Source organism: Echiichthys vipera (assembly GCF_963691815.1).
Source record: "Echiichthys vipera genome assembly, chromosome: 13".
NCBI lineage: Eukaryota > Metazoa > Chordata > Actinopteri > Perciformes > Trachinidae > Echiichthys > Echiichthys vipera.
In genome coordinates this window covers 2,941,858-2,965,399 of record NC_139838.1, presented here as the reverse complement: position 1 = coordinate 2,965,399, position 23,542 = coordinate 2,941,858, and the positions used below count along the sequence as shown (strand labels likewise).

Here is a 23,542-nt window from a genome sequence, read left to right as displayed (position 1 = left end):
ACAGGTCACACCCAGGTGTGAATTCTCCAAGGCACCCAAACTGTTCATTGGCTGAATTGACCACTGACAATGACATCATCCGGGCCTATATAAAGTGGAGCCCCCCATCTCTCGCTCTCTTTCTACTGAATCTTTCTACTGAATCTTTCTACCGGATCTTCCTGCTGCTCTTCTCCAACTCTACGCGATCCCGATCCAGGAGACCAGCTTCCCGCTGTCCCCTCGGCCCTGGACCTGGCCTATGGCGTGGGATCACCACGAAGGTTAACCAACCGGTTATCCTCAACTGAGCACCGCACAGAGCGATCCGAGTCCTCTTTTGCCTAAGAACAACTAAGACAAACTACCACGGAGCTTTCTTTCTTCAACCCAGCTGCTGGCATCAAGCAATGCGCAACATCTCCCATCTCATGGACTGGTAACTAATCACCAACTGGGCATTACTACATGTTATAGGACTGTATGAACGGCTAGAAACAATTGTAACTTTGTCATAAGAACTGAGAGATCAGGCTTCCGGCCTTTGTGTAACAAAGAGAATGTTCACACCTTCTCCGAGCCCCCACCTCTTCTCTTTGTCTCTCTCTCTCACACACGCACACACGCACACATACACACAAACATACGTTTGCTGTTAGCTTTAGTTAGTTTATTGTGTCTTGTTTGTTGCATTTATTAACCTGTTAATAAATGTTTGTGTTTACCATATGTTATTATATATGACGTTTTTAATAAATTGAAGTTATTAATTTTTAGTAATTTTTCTTTATTAATTTTCCTTATCAAATATTTCATTTTGATAGTCACTATTGATCCAATTAAACCCAAAGTACCTATACTAGATATCATAATAAATCTCTAGCTGTTGGGGGCCGGCTAAGGTAAGGTTGCCTAATGGTACCGTTTGCCTAACAGTGTATATATGCTAAAACAAATCGCCTCCAAGACATTTGGATTTTTCTGATTTATTTGCATTGAAAATCCAAGTTTTTGCAAAAGGCATGTACACTTTTAGATGGACCAAGAAGCAGAGCGAGAGGCCGAACACGTTTATCTGATACATTATTTCAGAATGCAAATAATACCTTTAGAAGTTTGAGTTTATGATGGTTACATTCTTGGGACCCCTTTGATTTTGATAAGTTATTGAACTGAGTGCTTTCAGGTTATTTCATTGTCCACACAACATAAACATGTTTATATTGATTGTTAAAGGAAGTAAATTAGTATTTGACTGAAACTAATTCTTGACAGTGCAAAGTACAAGCATGAGAACGAAGCATCTCTGGAATGTTCTTTGAGTCTCGTGTTATTGTCTGTTGAGAGTCTTTGCTCACAGCAAGCTGTATACATGTATTTCTTTGTCTCACCAATGCTTCCTTCATTTCGGTCCAGTCCAATAACACCATGGAAGGTCATGAGTGAGGATTATCTGAGCTCTGGTCACTGTCGTAACTGTCCTCCTCAGTAGCCAGCCTCGGTGAGCTGGCAGAGCGCTTAAGTCCTTCTATCTCTGAATACTCTGATGGCGGTAACACCCCTTTTTTCACACTGACCAGCTCTTTCTCTCGTGCTGCTGCCCCCTGTTGGCCTCCTTTCACACGCTTCCACTTCATCCTCCTGTTTTGGAACCAAACCTTCACCTGAGAGGAAACATAAACAGACATGATTAATGACATCATCTCTTAACAACTAAGGTGGCAAATCTCTTTGCTGCCAGTTTATTTGTACAGGTCATATACTGTTGCCATTTTCATATGTTTGGGGACAATCATTGTTTTTGCCATTATCAGCCCAAAGTATCAGCACAGAAGTTTCTGTTCAATCTCTTTTACAATCTTATGTATCGATATATGCAATACTTGAGTTTGAAACACAAAAAATTACTATTGCATAGACTATAACATAAAGAATATGTACAGGTTCTATGAGTTTGTCCGTTCTAAGCTACTGTAGAAACATGGCAGTGTATCATGGTGGGCTCCACAGAAGACAACCCATTCATTCATTCATTCAGTATAAAGTACTTTATAGAAGATATTGTTTAGTTAGTTTAGTTTATTATTTTGAACATGTGAAAGGAATAACAACACGAATGGAAATAATGTAAAGAAAAGGAAAAAACAAAGTCAGAAGTCTTTTTTATAGTGTTTTTTTTGCCAGTAATAAAACACAAAATAACCAACACTATATTTAAACAGTTTAACATGATTAGTAAGAAGAATACATTAACAAACTTTATCATATATTGAAATCCTTTTTTTTTTCTTTATTGAGTTTTTGGAGACGGGCAAATAAAAATACAGCAGTTGCAAACTGAGTCGGAGCGTCTGCCTTAAAGTGAAAAGGAAAAACAAAAAACCCCAACATGAATCCAACTATCCCTCCCAACAACCCATGTCAGACGTAGTCACAAATAAATAACAAATCATAACAAAAGTTATCCCAGGAAACTTTACAGAGTAGCTATAGGCCACACTCTATGACTTTATGTTTTATCTTTTTATTTCAGTTATGCATAATAAAATCACTGAAATGTGAGGGGCATATGTGTTGTTAAAATGTCATACAGTATTATTAAACAACCATAACCACCAAACTGACAGGAAACAAATAAAGCAATATTCATTAAAACACTCAAAACCTATTGTACATCATTTTTTGTGATACAAAATAAAAATAGGCATTTACAATGGGAATTCTAATAATGATTAAAAAAAAGTACAAAGCTTAGTTTCAGTCAGCTTTAAAAAGACACAGAACTGTCAAATAATAGAAACTGATGAGCATTAAGCCACCTAAAGCAGACAACACAGACACACAAGTTTTAAAGTCAACGCCAACCAAATTCAACATGAAACGTAGTCATAAAAGTTATGTTTATATAATATAAAAGCATATCAATGCAATGTCACCAAGATAATATTTTCTATCTTTTTATCATACTACATACAAAATTATTATTCTGATGAAAACAAGTGAAATACAGTTTACCCGGTATTTACAAGCTTGTCAGTAGGTAATAAGGTTACCAATATTAATTCACTCAATTAACTGTCATTACTGTGTCTTTGTGGTCGTTTTGCATTTCTGTAGTCGTTTGGGGTTAGAAAAGCTTGGAACAGTAGCTTTACACTCACTCACAAACCCCCAGCTGAGCGCCGCGGTGTTGGAGTTCACCCGGTGGACGAGAGGGTCGCCTCCTTACACCTACGGGTGGTAGGGGGGAAAACTCTGACTGTTGTTTATGCATATGCACCGAACTATCCAACTAACACACCCTCTTTGGTAGAGGCAGAGCTGGAGGCTGATGGGGAATCATTGTCAATATCTCTGGCGGAAGTCACTGAGGTAGTCAAACAACTCTACAGTGGCAAAGCCCCAGGGATTGATGAGATTTGTCCAGAAATGCTGAAAGCTTTGGGTTTGGAGGGGCTGTCTTGGTTGACACGTCTCTTCAATATGCGTGGAAGTCTGGGACAGTGCCAAGGGAGTGGCAGACCGGGGTGGTGGTTCCCCTATTTAAAAAGGGGGACCAGAGGGTGTGTGCCAACTACAGGGGTATCACACTACTCAGCCTCCCTGGTAAAGTCTACTCCAAGGTGCTGGAAAGGAGGGTTCGTCCTATAGTCGAACCTCAGATTGAAGAGGAACAATGCGGATTCCGTCCTGGACGTGGAACAACGGACCAGCTCTTCACTCTCGCAAGGATCCTGGAGGGGGCTGGGAGTATGCCCATCCAGTCTACATGTGTTTTGTGGATCTGGAGTAGGCATATGACCGGGTCACCCGGGAGATACTGTGGGAGGTGCTGCGGGAGTATGGGGTGAGGGAGTCACTTCTGTGGGCCATCAAATCTCCGTACACCCAAAGCGAGAGCTGTGTCCTCCCGGTGGGGGTTGGCCTCCGCCAGGGGTGCGCTTTGTCACCAATCCTATTCGTGATTTTTCACGGACAGGATATCGAGGCGTAGTCATGGTGGGGAGAGGTTGCAGTTCAGTGGGCTGAGGATCTCCCCTTTTTGCAGATGATGTGGTCCTGATGGCATCGTCGGTCAGTGACCTTCAGCACTCACTGGATCAGTTCTCAGCCGAGTGTGAAACGGCTGGGATGAGGATCAGCACCTCTAAATCTGAGGCCATGGCTCTCAGCAGGAAACCGGTGGATTTCCTACTCCAGGTAGGGAATCCTTACCCCAAGTGAAGGAGTTCAAGTACCTCGGGATCATGTTCACGAGTGAGGGGACGATGGAGCGTGAGTTTGGCCGGAGAATCGGACCAGTGGGGGCGGTGTTGCAGTCGCTCTACCGCACCGTTGTGATGAAAAGAGAGCTGAGCCAAAAGGCAAAGCTCTCGATCTACCGGTCAATCTTCGTTCATACCCTCACCTATGGTCATGAAAGCTAGGTCATGACCGAAAGAACGAGGTCGCGGGTACAAGCGGCCGAAATGGGTTTTCTCAGGAGGGTGGCTGGAGTCTCCCTTAGAGATAGGGTGAGAAGTTCAGCCATCCGTGAGGAACTCGGAGTAGAGTCGCTGCTCCTTTGCGTTGAAAGGAGCCAGTTGAGGTGGTTCGGACATCTAGTAAGGATGCCCCCTGGGCGCCACCCTAGGGAGGTGTTCCAGGCACGTCCAGCTGGGAGGAGGCCTCGGGGAAGACCCAACACTAGGTGGAGAGATTATATCTCCACACTGGCTTGGGAACGCCTCGGGATCCCCCAGTTAGAGCTGGTTAATGTGGCCCGGGAAAGGGAAGTTTGGGGTCCCCTGCTAAAGCTGCTGCCCCTGCGACCCGACCCCGGATAAGCGGATGAAGATGAGATGAGATGAGAAAATATATAATAAGGAACTGAAATCCACATGTAAACGAGCTTCCTGTACATGGCACGGGAGCAGATTGAAGACGATTATTGGGAATTCTGAAACATCCGAAAACACCAGATCACCAGAACATGTCCGTGATGTGTTAAAATGTCCGCTTAGCGATTTCTGTTCAAAACTCTTAACAGTCAGAATATCAGCAACCCGTCAGGACCGTAACTAATACTGCGTTCCAAAAATAAAATCCGGCCGGTCCTTGGCTGGTTAAAGCACAGCTATACAGTTGGCATCACATCAACTCATGGTTATCCAGATAACATGACAGCGACTCGTCTGCGGCTTCTCGGAGAGTGTGCAGTGAGCCCTGTCAGATTCTGGCAGTGATTCTAGGAAGCCATCTCCGAAAACCTCCATGAGCAGCTCGACGAAGAAGGCTTTCAGCCGCGGACCCTCCACTCATTCAGGTAGGCCAATCACACAGAGATTATTCCACCGGCTCCTGGATTCCAGTTTACCGTCTTTAGCCAGCAGCTTAGCGTTGCTCTCTGTTAGCGTGGCACAGGAGGCCTCCAGCGTTAGCAGACGCTCATCTTGTAAATTTGCATTTACCTTGAGGGAGCCTATCTTCTGAGCATGGTTGGACACTGTGGCGTGGAAGTGGTCCAGCTTGGCTTTGAACGTTGAAATGGAGACTAAGATCAACGGACAGGGCATTGAACTCAACAGAGAGGGCTGTATGGTGCTCTTCCCAGAGGTTAGCCACCATGCTAATCTTGTCACCTGCCTCGTCTGCGGTGCTAGCCTTCGCCCCCTGGTCTTTTACAGTCTGTCTGGTCGCATACGTTGACAAATTCTGGTGGTGTAGCCAACAAATATTACTATTGCAGTGACTTTCGGGGTCCTGAAACGTAAAATTATCAAAAGTTGCGGGAACAAGACTCGACCCGTGTCTACACCATCTCAGCCATACCAGAAGTCAGAAATGCTTTTTAAATCCATTTCATAATATACAGTTTAGACATTTAGCCACTTTCTTCTTTTTTTTCTTCAGTCCATCTTTATGATCTGTAATTATGTCTTCCTTCTTCCTCTATGTACTTTATGAAAATTCCTACTTTATACATCTTTTTTAAACTGAATCTTGTACTCAACTCCACACTCACACTCCTTATCCCCCCCGGACTGAAATACAGAAACTTTTCATTGTGGTGCACACAATAACAGTTTTAAATCTATTTTCCCCCTCAGATTATAACCCCCTTCTCTACTGAAGAATGCGCAGTAAATGAAATATGGCAAAACTGATTCCTGTTTCTTCATTCAGATCCTTTTGTGATCAATTCCATTCTGTAGTTCAAACAACTCCCTGTTTTATTTGAGAACGTCAGATATAACAGCCCATTTATTTAACAAAGACTTGACTCCAATGGGAGTAATGAATATGAACACGGATTATGACCTTTCACTTAGCCCCAAAATAAGTTATATTAGTCCCATTTTTTACAAAACACATATTTCCAGAACATTCTGACAATAAAATGGCATTTTTAAGACGGACAGATCAGGAGAAAATGAGTTTGAGACCTGTTTCTGTCTCAGCTTGAGCCTCTGTGAGATCTGTTAACACAGCAAATCTAACATCAAACGTTTTCAAACCCCTCAGATAAATAACAAATTATGCACATAACTTTTTATCCATCCACAGGACGTTCACTACACTTTCAAACACGGCTGCGCCCACTAGACTTCTGTGTAGTGACTCTTCTCATGCTACTGCAGAGGTTTGCTGTTAATTTGAGCAGTATTAGTGGTTAAAAAAAGACGTTTGAATGCCTTCACCGTACTGCCCCAAGCTAATCACTGTTAGCCACGTCCGGCTGTACCAGATTTTTCCATTAATAGTTGATTTTCCTTAAACAAACTGGACCACATTTCACCGGACTCTCCCAAATTCATCTTGGGTGATTTCAACCACTGCTCCCTGGACAAATCATTAAAAGGTTATCAACAGTATATCACATGCCACACGCCAGGAGAAGACACTGGACAAGTGCTATGGTTCAGTACCCGACGCATACAGATCTGTCGCCCTCCCCCCTCTGGGCTCTGCTGATCACCATGCCATCCTGCTTGCTCCGGCTTACATCTCTGTCATGAGAAGGGTGAAGAAAGTTGTCAAGAACATCAAGCAGTGGACCAACGAAAGCATCATCACACTCCAAGGATGCTTTGAATCCACTGACTGGGACAACCTCCTGGCCCCCTCTGATGGCATTAATGAACATGTGGACACTGTGTCATCGTACATTTCCTTCTGTGTGGACAACATCATCCCCTCCAAAACGGTCACTATCTACCCCAACAACAAACCCTGGATCACCAAAGAGCTCAAGGAGATCCTCAACAAGAAGAAAAGGGTCTTCTTCACCGGCTCTGAAATGGAGAAAAAGGAGGTCAACAGAGAGGTCAAGCATGCCATAAAAACTGCCAAGCTGGAGTACAAGAACAAAGTGGAGGAGTGCTTCACGCAGGGTAACCTCCGCTCAGCCTGGCAGGGACTTAAGAACATGGCTGCTGTGAACACTGCTGCCAGCAACACAAAAACCATCCAGGTTTCAGGCAGCAGCTCTTCATCTCTCCCCAATGACCTTAACTCTTTCTACACAAGGTTCGAGCAGGACAACACCACCCAGCTGGAAGAAGCGATGTCCAAGCTCAAGCCCAGTGACTCAGCAGCCTTCACCTTCAGTGAAGAGGACGTGGTGAAAGCCCTCAGGAAGACAAGGGAGAACAGCTCACCTGGCCCAGACAACATCAGCGGCCGCGTCCTGAAGCACTGTGCTGAGCAGCTAGGGGGCGTGTTTCAGACCCTGTTCCAAAGATCCATGGACAGCAGCATAGTCCCCCAGCAATGGAAACACTCTACAGTTATCCCCATCCCGAAGAAGAGCGCCGTCAAATGTCTGAATGACCTACAGCCGGTGGCCCTCACCTCTCTTGTGATGAAGGCCATGGAGAGGATCATAAAACAACACATCATCAGGGAAACCCACTCCCAGATGGACCCGCTCCAATTCGCTTATCGAGCTGGCAGGGGCGTCGATGATGCAAAAACATTAATAATAGACACTGTTCACAAACACCTGGAGCGCCCCAACACCGCAGCCAGACTCCTGTTTGCAGACTTCTCCTCTGCATTTAACACCATGCAGCCCCACATCCTGGCTGACAAACTCTCAGCCCTCTTTCATCTGGACCAACTGCTAATCCTGTGGATACTGGACTTCCTGACCAACCGTTCACAGAGAGTCCTGGTCAACAGCACCTTCTCCGACCTCCAACACACCTCAACCGGCACCCCTCAGGGCTGTGTGCTCTCACCTCTGCTCTTCATCCTCTACACCGATGACTGCAGAACCACACAGCCTAACTGTCATCTGGTGAAGTACGCTGACGACACCGTCCTCCTGTCTCTGCTGTCAGGCCCATCTCTGCACCACGGACCAGCTCTTCAGGAGTTTGTGGAGTGGTGTGACAGCTCCTGCCTGGAGCTGAATGTCAACAAAACCAAAGACATGGTGGTGACCTTCTCCAACAAGCAGAGGGAACTGGCTGCATCAGCAAACACCGTGATCCACGGGAAGCCTGTTGAAGCAGTTGAGGAGTACAGGTACCTGGGCACCATCTTCGACAGCCTGCTGAAATTCTCCTCCAACACAGAGGAGATTCTCAGGAAATGTCAGCAGCGGAAATACCTCCTTAGGAAGCTCAATTCCTTTGGAGTCAGCAAGAACATCCTCCTGACCTTTTACTACTCCTTCATCGAGAGCATCATCACGTTCTCCATCACATGCTGGTTCTACTCCACCAGCCTCCAGAACAGAAACCGCCTGCAGAGCGTCGCCACGGTCTGCTCTAAGATCATTGGACTTCCTGTTAGAACTCTGTCGACCATCCACGAGCAGCAGACACTCGGGTTAGCTGGTCGGATCATGCAGGACCCCTCTCACGCTCTCTTTCTCAGCGTTTGAGTGGCTCCCCTCAGGACGCCGTCTTCGCTGTCCCTGCTGCAGGACACAGAGGAGAAGAGCAACCTTCATCCTCAGGGCTGTCCAGCTCCTCAACTCCTGACCCCTCTGACCATCCCCCTCCCCACTCTTGACACCCTCCCCTGGACACTTCACCCCACCCCCCCCCCCACCCCCACTCCAGACACCCTCCCTGGACACCTCTCCCCCTGGACACCCCTCCCTTCACCCCTCCTCCTCCCCTCCCCAGAACACCCTCCCTGGACACCATCACCATCACCCCCCCCCCCCTTCCCAACCCTGACACCTTCCCTGGACACCTTCACCCCCTGGACACCCCCCCCCCCCCCCTGGACACTTACCGGACACGTGAACTGGCTATCTACCTCCACTCCTGTCCTCAAAGCTGTGAACTACTGGTTTGATGCACAATTCCACTTATGCTGTTCACTCGGTTTATAATGTTACTGGACTGTTGCACTACGCCACTTATTTATTCTGTTTATAATGTTACTCCGGTCTGTTGCACTACGCCACTTACTTATTTATTCTGTTATTATGTTCACACCGGACTTATTCTGTTACTCTGTTCTTACTGGTCCACTTGATTCTGTTAATTATGTTAGTTTATGGTATTAATGCACTACTCCACTTTATTGTGTCTATCAGGTCTAATATTGTATCCATCACAGCACTATGGTCACTTTATTTTTCAGTATTCATCTGTTACACAGAGCTAGCATATACTTAGACTGCTGTTTTCCTGCCATGCACCACTATCACTTTATTATTTAGCTTATAGTTGTATATTATATTTATACTCTATTACTGCACTATAGTTCTGTTTACGTCTGCTCATTACACACATGTATCATGTCTGACCTCATCTGAATCCGATCACTGTCCACTTATATCTTCTCTGCACTACAGTTCTGTTTATACCTGTTTCAACAGTCTACTGCATGTTTACATTGTTTACATCTTATACACCCGTTCACATGTCTGCTTACATCTGATACACACATGTCTTTCTACATCTCACGCCGACGATGTTCTCTGTATCTAACCTGTACTTACACACTAACATCCTGACACTTATCCTACCTGTACTAACACACTAACATCCTGACACTTACTCTTCTTTTACACTTTATTCTTGTTATTAGGTTAAAATGTTTTTGTATAGTTGCACTGTCGTGATTTGCTGCTCTGTGTGCCTTGAATTGCCCCCCGGGGACAAATAAAGTTTTTTGAATTGAATTGAATTGAATTGATCAATGAAAAAATCTAGATTGCTTATTTAATCTACGTCGGTGCCGAAAAATACCCTGGGATGATTTTGCGCCGGAATTACACTTAAACTGTGGTAGTGGAGGTAAATCAAATTCAGGCAGGGACAACCACAGCACCATGGGTCACAGCAGTGTGGAGGCCAGCTGCAGTGCTGGGTCTACCCTGTGTACAGCAGCAACAAGTCAAGGCAGTCTGGAACAAGAGTGTGAACTGGACCCTGGGGTTTGTTCTGCCTGAATTTGAATCTCTACTGCAGCTAACTGAAGACTGAGACTCCCCCAGTCAGTTACAATAAAATATCAGAATTTCACTCACTGAAAAAACTGGAGCACATAACGTTACTTCTTTAGTGGTCCTTTAGTCCAGTTAAACCATGGACATGGATTATTAGTCAAATATTTGGATGAAAAGTTCCCCAAAAAACACCAACACATGTCCAGCGAGTCAGTTTGGTGACAGCCAAATCACACTTTTGTACCAGTCTGTAAACATGTTTATTTCTGCTGTAAAGTTGTGCTTCTTAACATGGGGCTCTATCGGGACACTCAGTGAACTGCAGTTTTTTGGCATTTCCGCATTGACCCAGAGGTTAACGCATGGACTGAACCGAGGCAAATTGGTGGGTGGTAAAACAGTGAGCTGAAGGACACTAAAACTCCCCATAGAGTTGAAGAGAACAGCAGAGTTGAGTGACACAGTCACATTACAGATATTAATTTGATCTATGATTGTACAAAGTCAGTTAATCCTTGTTATTGATTAATTGTATTGTTGAGTCATGAAAAGGCCATATGTAGAGGGCGTATCTCGTTGTTAAAGAAACAGCTCAATTGAACATAACTTGTACATCCGTGCAGTAAGTGGGAAGCAGAAGCCATAACATAACAGTCACAACGTTAGGGAACCAGAATCAAAGCTGTAATGCACAGATTTATTCGACTACTATTGAGACGTTTGGAAAAGCAGCCAATGTAAGGGGGAGTTAAGGGAGTTGGCTCCAGACAGGAAGACCTAAATCCTGAGTGAGTTGTCTTGACTGTTGCCTGAGCCAAAACACTGATGTGCACTGTACTTAATTGGGGTGCTGAGACTGCAGGGTTGTTGTTGGACAGAAGTGCTGAACTGTCTTCAAACCTATACTTATAAGACATTTACAGGACAATGTAAAGCTAGAGTACTAAAACCCACAGGAAGAGATTAATCTTTAGTCAAAGCTTCACTTAAAAAGATTCTTCTGTACAAATCCAGCAGGCTGAATAAGAAAGTGAAAAAAACTACTGCTCATCACCATATGTCAACATTTCATTAGACAGTAGTAGTGTTTTATATGTTTTACCTCAAAACATCTACATCACACTAAACTATAGTTCTGCTGACCCAGATACCTCAGTATGAATCTGTTTAGCCACTTTACAGGAACCCACTGATTTTCATTCAACTCAGTACAATGAAAGAATCTGCTTGCAGACCAGAAGTGCAATAATCTGTCACTTTCAATATCATTGTTGTTTCGTTATCATTGTTCTGTATGGGTTGTGTAGCCTACAGTGGATTGATTATTAAAAAGTCAATATCACACAATAAAATTATACTTATACTGTATACATTTTTAGGTGACATCATGGCTAGTCTGTCTGTATTTGTCCTGTACAGTTCGGTGCAGAATGTTGGTTCGGTACACAACTTTCTTCAGTTGGATTACTTTACTGTGTAAAAACTTGACTGAGTATGAACAGTATTCAATGTTAAACTGAATGTGAAAGCTGTATGTAGCCTACATGCTAACCTAGCTTTGTTGGCATCATTAAGACATATCACAATCAGAATCAGAAAAAAATCCCAGGGAGAAATTATCATATTTGATGACACTGAGATTCTTCAGTTCATAATAAAAACATAACATCTCTCTCTCTGTATGATGTTGGTGTCTCTCGTCCTTCCTTAGGCCGTGTGTTCAGAGCGCTATTGAGCAGCAGTAGGCCGAGAGATGCCACTACTGACAGACGTTAGATCTTATAACTCAGTCAAAAATATTGTGCATATTGTCTGCTGTTTCAAGACAAAAGTAACACATGATGAGCCCGTTTGAATTTCATTGATCTTCATTGCCTTATTTTATTAGAAAATGTAATTAATTAGCCAATGAGCCACTATCAAAATAAATGCCAATATGGTATCTGATGTGCTTTTGTTTTCCCTGCTGTACCAGTAATACTAAACCATGACAACAATATGATGATCTACTATGGGTGGTAGATATGACAATATTAGAATATGAAGGATTACAACGTGTTGACGATCTGCCAAAGCAGAGAGATCGTAGTATCATCTGTAGGACACTGCTGTTCTATGCTCTGCCCAAAATCACAACCAATCATAGCGAACTACAGGCAATGACGAGGAATTCTCATTCCCTATCCTGTTTGATTCAGAGAGTAGTGAAAAGAAAATTGAAATGTATCTATTAACTGCTCAAATTACATGAAACACGTGGGAGAACCAGAGTGCCACTTCTATAATAAGGACTGCACTGCTCATCCATGCTCTCTCAACCTGGGCAGTATGCGGTGAATGATGTGGAGGGGCAGCTAACCAGTGGATTATAAATACCTTATGAGCCGTACGCACAACCATGGTCTAGGCACAACCAGGCTAATCACATAATCAACAGCGCTAACATGACAGAGCTAACAATGCTAACATCATGATCGACTGTGCTGTTCTCACGACAAGTGAAGCACTCACAGACCATGTAAAATGTACACCCTTTATTGGGGGAAAAAACAGATCCACCCTGTGATTCAGAACTCCTGGTATGAGTCTCTCTCAGTGACTGCAGGTGCACACTGCTCCCAACTATCAGTCCGTGTGCCAGTGTGTGTTGTGTTTTGTCCAACTGTTTTTAAACCAAATCTGAAGTAAACACTCCACCTCCACATTAGACCAAAACAAACCCTTCAGTGGCATTTTTTAAATGTCCGTCGCTGGGAACAGTCGTATATAAATAGTTGTCAGGACTGCCGTCAATGTGCGTGCTCATGCCGTGGTGAAGCCCACCTCTCTAAACCAGTAGAGAGCCGTGCTCGGCATGGTGCAGTTGCACTCACACTGGTCAAACGAACTAGACTTTAGCCTTGAAACGTGCTCGGGCACGGTACGGATGGACAGTGTGAGTGTGCCCTTAAAGTCCTCTGCAGCTCTTTGCTGTATCCCCTCTCTCTCCCCCATTTCCTGTTAATCTTCAGCTCTACTGTACAAAAAAATCATTAAAGAATTATTTTTTTCCAGCTAACCATGGTTATTAGTCATGGCCATGGTTAGCTGATGGGCTAAAGACACTACGCTAAACAGCTAATGCAGCCACTGGGTGAAAAACAATGGAAAAATATAGGGATGTCCGATAATATCGGCCCACCGATATTATCGGCCGATATTGAGTTAAAAATGTAATATCGGGAATTATCGGTATCGGGTTTTTACAACCGATGTTAGTTCTGTAGGCTTCAGCATTTCCGAGTGTACCTGAATGCAACACGGGCCGTTTACAGGCGCGTGCTTGATGACGTATAACAACAACAACACGCTTCACTCGTAGGTTGCTAACCGTGGCTAACAAGCTTCAGCTCTCCCGGTGCATGAGATGTCCGTGGTTTGGAAGTATTTCCAAGTGTCATCTACTAACAGTAAATGTGCGCTTTGCAATGACTGCAAGGCGTTAGTTATGAGAGGAGGAAACAAGGAGTCTTCCTTTAATACATCACATTTGATCATCCACCTCAAGAAGAATCATGCGGAGTTAAACGCTACATCTGTGCAGCAAAGTGATGAAAAGAAGCAACAGCCGACACCGAGAAACAAACTTTTTCTATCGTTCAGGATGCCGGATTCACCAAACGTGTGGAGTTCCTCTAGCCCCGTTATGTCTGTATAACGCCCAGGTATTTCTCAGACCAGTGTTTACCCGAATTGCACAGCATTTCTTACAGTCACGTCGAGAAGTTAATTTCTGGTGCTGTATCCGTTAGATCCAATACAGGTTAGCATGTTGAGCTTGACTGCTAATTTATTGATTGTATTATTTGCCAAGTTACGGCTCAGTCGTTACTCAGTCTGGAAAAAGAGGACTATGTTTGTTTACTACTCTGGACTGAAGCTATGCATCTTCCTTGTTGTGATGTTGTCTGTAGTGTTGTTTGAGGCAAAATATTCTCTCTAAAAACACAAACAAATAAATGAATGGCACTTTTTTCAATAACTTATTTTGTACAGACTGTGTTTACATTTGAAAAGCCGTGTTGCATTTATGTATGCATCCAGTGGGGCATCACAATAAAATTAGGCATAATGTGTTAATTCCATAATAGGTGATATGTGATGAATTTTGGTGTAAAAAGGCTGCATATATCGGCATCGGCTGATATCGGTATCGGAAATTAAGGGTTGGACAATATCGGAATATCGGATATCGGCAGAAAAGCCAATATCGAGCATCCCTAGAAAAATATCTTTACATTTCCGTTTAAAAGTTGCGTCACATTCCTCTGGGCTACCTGTAGTGAGGTAATGATAACGCTATCCGTGAGGTATTGCTACCTTGATACTGCTAATGTTAGCTTCTTTTCTACTCCAGCCTTTGCGTTCACTTGTTTCTTCACCCTTAACTTCTGTGAAGTTCTGCCTTCTAAAATGAGGTTACTTTCGCTAGTCTTCGTGTTTCTTTTCGTGTTGTTTGTCAATGCCACTTCCACAGGGACATGCTGTCTTTGTTTACTCCAGAGAACAGCTGATCGCGCTAATGCCGGCATAATTCCACCCGAACTCTGGGAAGTAACATCGGGGCAGAGGGTCAAGACGGGACTGGCTTATGGAGAGGAGAAGATTTAAGCCGTGTCTCCCCCCTGTTGTTATGGGCGATGTACGGTCTCTGTACAATAAAATGGATGAACTGACGGCACTAACCTGGAGCCACCCGGAGTACTGTGAGTGCAGTCTGATGTGTTTCACGGAGACATGGCTGCACAGGGACATCACGGACCAGTACCTTTTCACTGTTGAAATGAATGCAACTGGATGTCTACTGCAACCCACGAATCGCCCCCTGCCGGCCACCGGCTAGAATCTAGGCTTAAGACACCTCTGCGTTGGTTTCATTTTTCAGACCCGGTCGCTCTGTCCATTCATTTACAGTATACAGTCTATGGTCTGGACCTGATGTATGCCAACATTAAGGATGCATACATCTCTTCTCTCCCCCCTCTGGGCAGGTCAGATCATAACCTGGTTCACCCTAAGACCCTGCTATAGTCCTCTGGTGAAGAGGAAGTCTACGACCACAAGGACTGTGAGGAGGTGGTCTGAGGAGGCTTATGAGACACTGCAGGTGAGCACTTTGTGAGCCGCATGGGGAGGACATCGATCACTGAGTGCATCACAGACTACATGAATTTTTGTGTGGACTGCAATGTCCCAGCTCGACTGTAACCTGCTATGCCAACAACAAACCCTGGATCACCAAGGACACTCAGGCCATCCTGAATGAAATGAAGAAAGCCTTCAGAGATGACGACAGTGATGAGCTGAGGAGAGTGCAAGGGGTACACAGACTTAAAATCAGGGAGGCTAAAGACGATTATAGGAGAAAGCTGGAAAATAAACTCCAGTGTAACAACATGAGGGACGTTTGGAGGGGCATGAGAACCATCACCGGGTTCCAGAAGACTGGTAGCACAGAGTTGGAGGACCGTCTGGACCAGGCCAATGAACTGAACCTATTTTTCAATAGGTTTGATACTGCGGCCCATCCCCCACATGACTCTGCTGCTGGCTGCCTCTCAACTAATGCCACTTTACCTCCACCTACTCCTCCTCCTTACAGACCCCTTACCTTCCCCTTACCACCTCCCTTCACTCCTACTTATTCCACTCCTCCCACCTGCTCTACATCATGTCTTCCACAACCTGACAACCTCAGCCCTCCCCCAACGAACACCTCTACAGTTTCCTTCACACCTGACCTAGTTGACAAGATTCCACTCTGGCAAAAGCTGCATACCCCGATGGCTGTTTTCCAGGGTGCTTAAAGCCTGTGCCCCCCAGCTGTGTGGAGTAATGAGTCAAGTCTTCAGCCTGAGCCTGCACCTCCAGAGGGTCCCTGTGCTGTGGAAGACGTCCTGCCTCGTGCCTGTGCCAAAGACGCCAGGTCCCAGTGGCCCGCAGGACTACAGACCGGTCGCCCTGAAGTCCCACATCATGAAGACCATGGAGAGACTCGTCCTGGAGCAGCTAAGGCCTTTGGTCAGGCCCTTCACTGATCTGCTACAGTTCGCTTACCAGCCCCGCCTGGGAGTTGAGGACTGCATCACCTACCTGCTGAACAGAGTCTACAGTCATCTGGACAAGCCTGCGAGCACTGTGAGAGCCAAGTTCTTTGACTTCTCCAGTGCATTCAACACCATCTGTCCGGCTCTACTGGGTGAGAAGATGCCTGTGATGCAGGTGGAGGCCCCCCATCATGTCCTGGATTTTGGATTACCTGATGGGCAGACCACAGTATGTACGCCTACAGAACTGTGTGTCTGACAGGGTGGCCCGCAACACTGGGGCCCCACAGGGGACTGTCCTCTCTCCCTTTGTCTTCACCCTCTCCCCCTCAGACTTCAACTATTGCACTATTGCAACTATGAGTCCTTCAGAAGTTTTCTGATGACTCAGCAATAGTTGGCTGCATTGGAAAGGGGGATGAAAGTGACTACAGGACTGTTGTGGGCAACTTTGTCACTTGCTGAATCATTTGCAGTTTAACGTGACTAAAACAAAGGAGCGCATAGTGGATTTGAGGAGGGTGAAAACAACTGTGACCCCTGTCTCCATCCAGGGTGTCCCTGTGGACACTGTAGAGGAGTACAAGTACCTGGGGGTATACTTCAATAAAAAGTTGAGCTGGACTAGAAACGCAGAGGCGGTCTACAAAAAGGGCAAAAGTCGACTCTTCTTCCTGAGGAGGCTGAGGTCCTTTAACATCTGCCTGACGATTCTGAGGATGTTTTATGAGTCTGTTGTGTCCAGTGCGATCTTCTTCGCTGTCACAGGCTGGGCCAGTGCCAGACTGAACAAACTGATCAGGAGGGCCGGTGATGTCGTGGGGGAGGAGCTGGACACCCTGACGACCGTGGCAGAGAGGAGGATGCTGTCCAGGCTTCGGTCTATCCTGGACAATGTCTCCCACCCTCTCTACGACACAATGGCCCAGCAGAGGAGCACCTTCAGCAGAAGACTCCTCGCACCCAGATGCACCACAGAGCGCCACAGGAAATCTTTCCTGCCTGTGATCGTTAAACTATATAACGCATCCCTAGGAGAGTCTGTCACCCCCTCTCTGTAATACGAACTCAATCATAAACAATCTGTTTTTTGCACATTTATACGGTACTTTGCATGTTATTACAGTACTGTATATATTATTGTAAATTTGATATTTTATATATATATATATAGATATATATATATGGAGGGCTCTTTTCCAAAACGAGATAAAAGCCAAATTTAAAAAAAATTAGTTTGTCATGCCACTTTGCTGTATACAGAACCTTTTCACTGCTTCATCAATGTTTCATGCCAAATCGCTATATTTCCTTGTTTAAAATGGTCCTCAAGATGCAGTTCCTTTCCAAACCGCGACCAGCGGCAAACCTATTTTTAGCCTAAATGCGATACGTCCTCTCGACCAATCAGAATTCAGTGAGCGTTCTATGCGATCCAACATGGCGGCGCTCTGAAGCGGGACAGTTTTTTGTTTTGTCCGTCCGTTCAACATGTTCAGACTGAGCCATAAACCATTTTGACAAGATCAATTGAATATTAACCAAATGTGTGGGTCTAGGTAAAAAAATTTAATTTTCCTGAAAACTATTAAAATGGATTTATAGCGTTTTGGAAAAGAGCTCCTCTTATATATATATATATATATATATATATATATATATATATATATATATATATATATATAGTTTACTTTGAGTATTAAAGTACTTCTTCTCCCCTTTCCCCCACAGAGCAGAAACATTGTTCTCAAGACAAACAATGACTACGGTATTACAGTGGGATTTATTACCTCCCTAGACATTTCTTTTGGATCTCTGCTTTAAAAAAAACTATTAAGACTCAAGTGATAATTAGTGAGACCTGTTGTTTTTGTTGCCATACCTAGTGGTTGCCAAAAAATGTTTCATAAAAGTCATGGCCAATTGAATCCCTCTTGAATCCCTCTTTAATCCCTCGTTCATGACTTGGAGCACATTAGCTAGTAAGATTTGGAGGGCTAAAGTATTTATCAGGCTGCTCCTGTTCCCTCACAATGATTCACAGTCATTCAGCAGGTACCGTACTTGTCGTTCCGTGAGGTCGAGGTTGACAGCTATTTCGTAGCGTCTCAGTCTGGTCAAATAGTTGTGGTGTGCAAACTCGGACTCCAGTTCCCGGATCTGTTCTTTGGTGAAGGCTGTGCGTTCCTTCCTGGGCTTGCTGTTCATGTCTGACTTATAGCTCCCGTCTTGGGACTCTGAAATGAAAAACAGAACATTTTCCGACCACAGCTGAGTCTCCAATAGAGAGGGGGAGGAAGAACAAAAAAGGGTTGAAAAAATTAGGGGGGATTGACAAACTGCAGGGGCCCATCTGCAACAAAAATAAAAATGAAGGCAAGACGATTAGGAGTGCCAATCACCTTTTATTGGTGTTGCCTCCTGCTGTATTCAACCGGAGCAGGGAGTTTGCTCCCAGACAGCTGTGTTCTATCATCAGTGAAAACTAACACTCCTTAGCCACTCTTGTTTGAGATAACTGATCTGATCTGCTTTTAAACACCTACTGCACACATAGAATTTCTTAGAAGAAATATACTATATGAGGATAATTCCAATTTGAACTATGGTGTAATAAGTTAAACAAAATTATCTGAACCACTTTACCCATGCATAATAAATGCTGTGTATCAACAATTGTGTATTGAACAAGCAAATGTGAGCACCCTAGCCTGGGAACCAGACGAATGTGCTGAGCTCATGTTTCATTTGCTCTGGAAGGAAGTCTGGCCCGACTCCCATTCAGACAGATCACCAGCTGACCAGATCCATGGATGGATGGATGGATGGATGGATGGAAAAATGACAATAAATAAAAAATACAATAACAGAATATTTAGTCATATTCGATCAGTGTTGCCTAGATTGACAGTTCTATTTGATTTTGGTGTACTGTTTCGCTTATTTGAGAAAGTTTATGACCTTTACCCACTTTAACCATCTTATTGATTTGCCATAACTAGTCTTTCTTCAACTTTATTAAAACTGTAGTCAGAGTGAATAGATGGATTAGAAATAAAATGAAAAAGAAAAGTAACAATGGATGTAATTCAGGTTTTGCTGAATCATGTAATGCTAATGTTGTTTTCTGGCAATAGGATTGTATGATCTTAGGAGTACTTATTATTACTGATGGGAATGATTGGAATAAACTGGAATTATCCTTTAAAACTATATATTTGTGACATTTAAACTATTCACAACTACATATTCTCGTAGCTACAGTATCTGGATGTTTCAGAATAAAGGGAAAAGCCACATGTTAATATGTACACTCTTTAGTCCTACTCAACATTTTATTACATATAAACACTAAACTTTTCCCCAATTGTTCATGCTTTAAGGGTGAAATCACATTTTTTCCTCTCATATTGTCTGTCATTACAAGTATATTGCAAGAATGTCTTTTATGCATTTGTGGTCAGAGAATGGTGAAAATAGACAGAGCGCATCATTTCTACGCTGTTCTCCAGTCCTCAGTGCATAAATCTAGCCGACATTTCATTAACTGTGTAAATGTGGGATGTGCTGACAAACCACAGAATGCCAGGAAAGAGACCCTGTCTGTGCCGTAATGTGACACTACAGACAGACAGCCAATGAATTAATCAAAGACATGGTCCGCTGGTGTTTTTGTCTAATATGATCCTTTTGTCATGTTTTTTCATTCAGTGTCATTAATAACTGCCCCGTCTAGATTCTCACATTCAGCCTTGGAGTCTTTCATTTAAAGAATTTATGTTTTCAGTCATTCAGTCAGTTGGAATCAGTGCAGTTAAAGGGAAATTCCGGCCTAAAATCATCCCATGGTCTTTTTTTCTAGACTTCCACACATCAAATAAGCCATCGAGACAATTTTTTTTGTGTAAAAACTAAAAACGGACAAATCCTGGAGTGTTGCTAACAGCCGGATGTGGCTAACACTGATTAGCTTAGGGCAGCACGGTGAAGGCATTCAAACGTCTTTTTTAACCACTAATACTGCTCAAAATAACACCAAACCTCTGCAATAGTATGAGAAGAGTCCCTACACAGAAAACAACGCACCAACTACGTAGTTAGTGAAGCCAGAGTTAATTAAAAGTGTGTTTTAAAGACTTACCTACTGGCCCCTGTACCAGCTCCTCTTATAGTAAAGTCCATTCAAGTGGATTACCAAAGTCAATCCCAATGGAAGGAGCCCATTGGTGCTTTTTTTTCTGTGTAGGGACTCTTCTCATGCTACTGCGGATGTTTGGTGTTATTTTGAGCAGTATTAATGGTTAAAAAAGACGTTTGAATGCCTTCATCGTACTGCCCTGAGCTAATCACTGTTAGCCACGTCTGGCTGTTAGCGTCTGTTAGTTACTCTCCGAGATTTTTCCGTTAATAGTTCATACACCAGAAAAACAATCTCGGTGGCTTATTTGAAGTGTCAAAAAAGACCATGGGATGATTTTACGCCAGAATTTCACTTTACCAGACAGAGTTTTTTTTTCAGCCTCATCATCCACACAACCTGCTCTGCGCTGTATGTCAGTAACTATGTATATTTAGTCATAGATCCTTTTTTAGAACATCAAGTCCAGAAAAAACCTCTGTAATAAAAGTGCTGTGGCTTCGGTGAGTGCCAGTGAAGTTAGAGTTAGGAAATTGGATTTAGGTTAGACCATTGGCAGCTTCAGCATATCCTTTCCAAGTGTTCAATCTGTCAGTCAAAGCTCCCTTTCTCCTGGCTGGGACATCGACTCAGGGGAATCGGAAAGTTCTCAACTTGGCAACCACTCCGAGCTGCACGTCAGAGAGAGAGAGAGAGAGATGCAGATATGGTGCCTGTTATTAAATCTTGTGGATATATCCTGGAGATGATGTGCTCTTTCGTGTCCTTCAGCATTCATAGGAAGCATGTGTGCAGATGTAAAACTTTAAAATTTATGCTGTTGAGAGGCCTAAGTGACCTACACTTTCCTTCACCTTAACTACTTCAGCAGTGACTAGGTTTGGGGATTTTAACCATCTGGAGGGAGTTTATTTTCAATACATTTGGACTACTTGTTCATATTTGCTGAAGGCTGTATCTAAAGATACATGTATATTATGGTATATATTATGGCTTTTAATGTTTTATGTAAAGCACTTTGAATCACCCTGTTGTTGAATTGTGCTATAGCATAAACTTCCATTGCCTTGCCTACATAAATATATATTTTACATTTTTTTATTCAAAATAAATGAATGCTCTCACTCAAAATTAAGAAAATATTACATGATTGTCTTATAAGGAATATCATAATGCCTAACACAGTATCTTTTTGTTTATTAATGCTGTAAACATCTGAAGCATATCTAGTTTTACTGTTTATGATGGAATATCATTTAGGAGTAAAGCTATTGGTGACATACATACTGTATTTTCAAATTAACTGAGAAATATAAAATAAAAAAATGACGTGCCCTTTTTCATTAGATTGAAATTAGACTAAAAACAATGTTTGGTCTTCATCAATAATAGTACAATGAGTTTGAAAGCCTTGTATGAGCAAGTCAGTATCAGCACTGTGCTGTAAAAACCCAGTCCACAACAAATTCAACTCAAGTCTTTAGTTCTCAAATAAGAAGTAGGACAGAAACAATTCAGTTGCTTTTGTTTCCAGAAGATTTAGAAAAGACAGACGAAAAAGTTAGCTTGCAATAGAAACATGTAATACCATGTCAGCACATTGGCAGATTTTTTTTTGACCCAAGAAAATAAGAATTTTGGACTCAACTTATGCTAAATGATGGTATATGACAGTCCCACTAAACAATTTTAGATTTAAAAACTTCTAAAAGATTCTTTGAATCCTGCAGACTATTTTCCCAAGTTAAAGGAAGATTCAGATATTTCACAGTCTGTACTATGTTTTCTTAGTACATTTTTGCAGTGTAAACAAAAGAACACCATCATAACACAAGCAAAATACATTTTAAAAACAGAGGTTTTGAGCATTGGATAAAAAGGACGTACAATCCCAAAAACTTATTTCATTCAGGGAGTTGAGTCTGTGAAAAGAGGAATATCTTTGCAGGGCAGAGAACATTTCTTGGGAAACAGCTCAAAATGAAATGCATTATGGACCTCCTGATCTTACCTGAGCTATCATTCTTGCCTTTACTGCTCCTTCTGCGTGAGTCCTCTGAAGACAGACTCTGCAGGCCATATTCCCCAGTCACACAGGAAGTGGGGTCGCCATTGCCCAAACCAGGGTTGTTGCCACACAGGTTTGGGCCCCTTGAGCACAGTTCCGGGGCCGTGGCCTCAAGCGATGGCAGACAGACACTGTGCCCAGTGTTAGGTGAGAGTATCTGCGGGGGGACCAGCCACCCAGGTGGGTGCTGAGGGTGGACAGGGTGCTGCTGCTGTGGCAGGTGGTCACGCAGGGTTGGGCCACCAAACGCTCCATTGTCCTCTCCTCCAGAGTACCTGCAGGGGGGTGAGGAGTTGGGTAGATCAATGTAGGATGCATAGTCACTCCGGCCGTGCAGGGTCAGTGGTGATTGGGTGATGGCAGGGTGCAGGCCCTGGGCTGGGGCGTGAGGGCTGCGTATGCAACCAAACAAAGAGTGATCCATGGTGGAGGACTCCTCCAAAACCTCACTCTGCCTGTCAGATTCAACCAACTCTCAAAACAACAAGCAAGAAGAAAGGAAAAGAAGTCAGTGATGTGGACAGCAAGTCCCAACTCTCCTTGAAGCCCCTCTCAGTTCAGACCTCCAGACCCCCTAATTCCCAAAGAAAGGCAGCTAAAGAAGGGTAGAGATGATGTTGAAAAAAAATTCTCCGGTAATCCTGAGCATGCAGACGGTCGACACGCGGATGGCGGGTAAACAGTGAAAGGGGATTTCAGATGACAGCGGAGAACGCCAGGACCAGTGTGGAAGGAGAGGGAGCTTCCAGGGAAGTTGTGCTGGAGAGGGAGGGGGGGTTATATATAGGATGTAACCTGAGAGGTAGGCTGGGTCACTGGCCTACTGCTACTGACCACATGCATGCGATCATCCTCCATCATCTGAACCAGTCCTA

The 23,542-nt window shown here is 43.7% G+C and overlaps 1 protein-coding gene across 1 annotated transcript; it reads right to left on the bottom strand.

Annotated features, from left to right (window-relative positions):
- Window positions 1-1,161: 1,161 nt before the first annotated feature.
- LOC310955356 (homeobox protein MOX-2-like) lies at window positions 1,162-23,296 on the bottom strand. Its single transcript, XM_083925169.1, has 3 exons — window positions 22,611-23,296; window positions 18,526-18,698; window positions 1,162-1,643 (listed from the first exon to the last, which is right to left on the bottom strand). The coding sequence occupies exons 1-3, from the start codon at window positions 23,089-23,091 to the stop codon at window positions 1,416-1,418; spliced, it is 882 nt and encodes a 293-aa protein (XP_083781295.1). The 5' UTR covers window positions 23,092-23,296; the 3' UTR covers window positions 1,162-1,415.
- Between the last annotated feature and the right edge of the window lie 246 nt (window positions 23,297-23,542).

Coding starts and splice junctions, on each gene's coding strand:
- LOC310955356 (XM_083925169.1), bottom strand. CDS start 23,091: ATGGATCACTCTTTGTTTGGTTGCATACGCAGCCCTCACGCCCCAGCC. Junction 18,699..22,610: donor AGGCAAGAATGATAGCTCAG/GTAAGATCAGGA, acceptor TTTTCATTTCAG/AGTCCCAAGACGGGAGCTAT. Junction 1,644..18,525: donor TCGACCTCACGGAACGACAA/GTACGGTACCTG, acceptor GTTTCCTCTCAG/GTGAAGGTTTGGTTCCAAAA.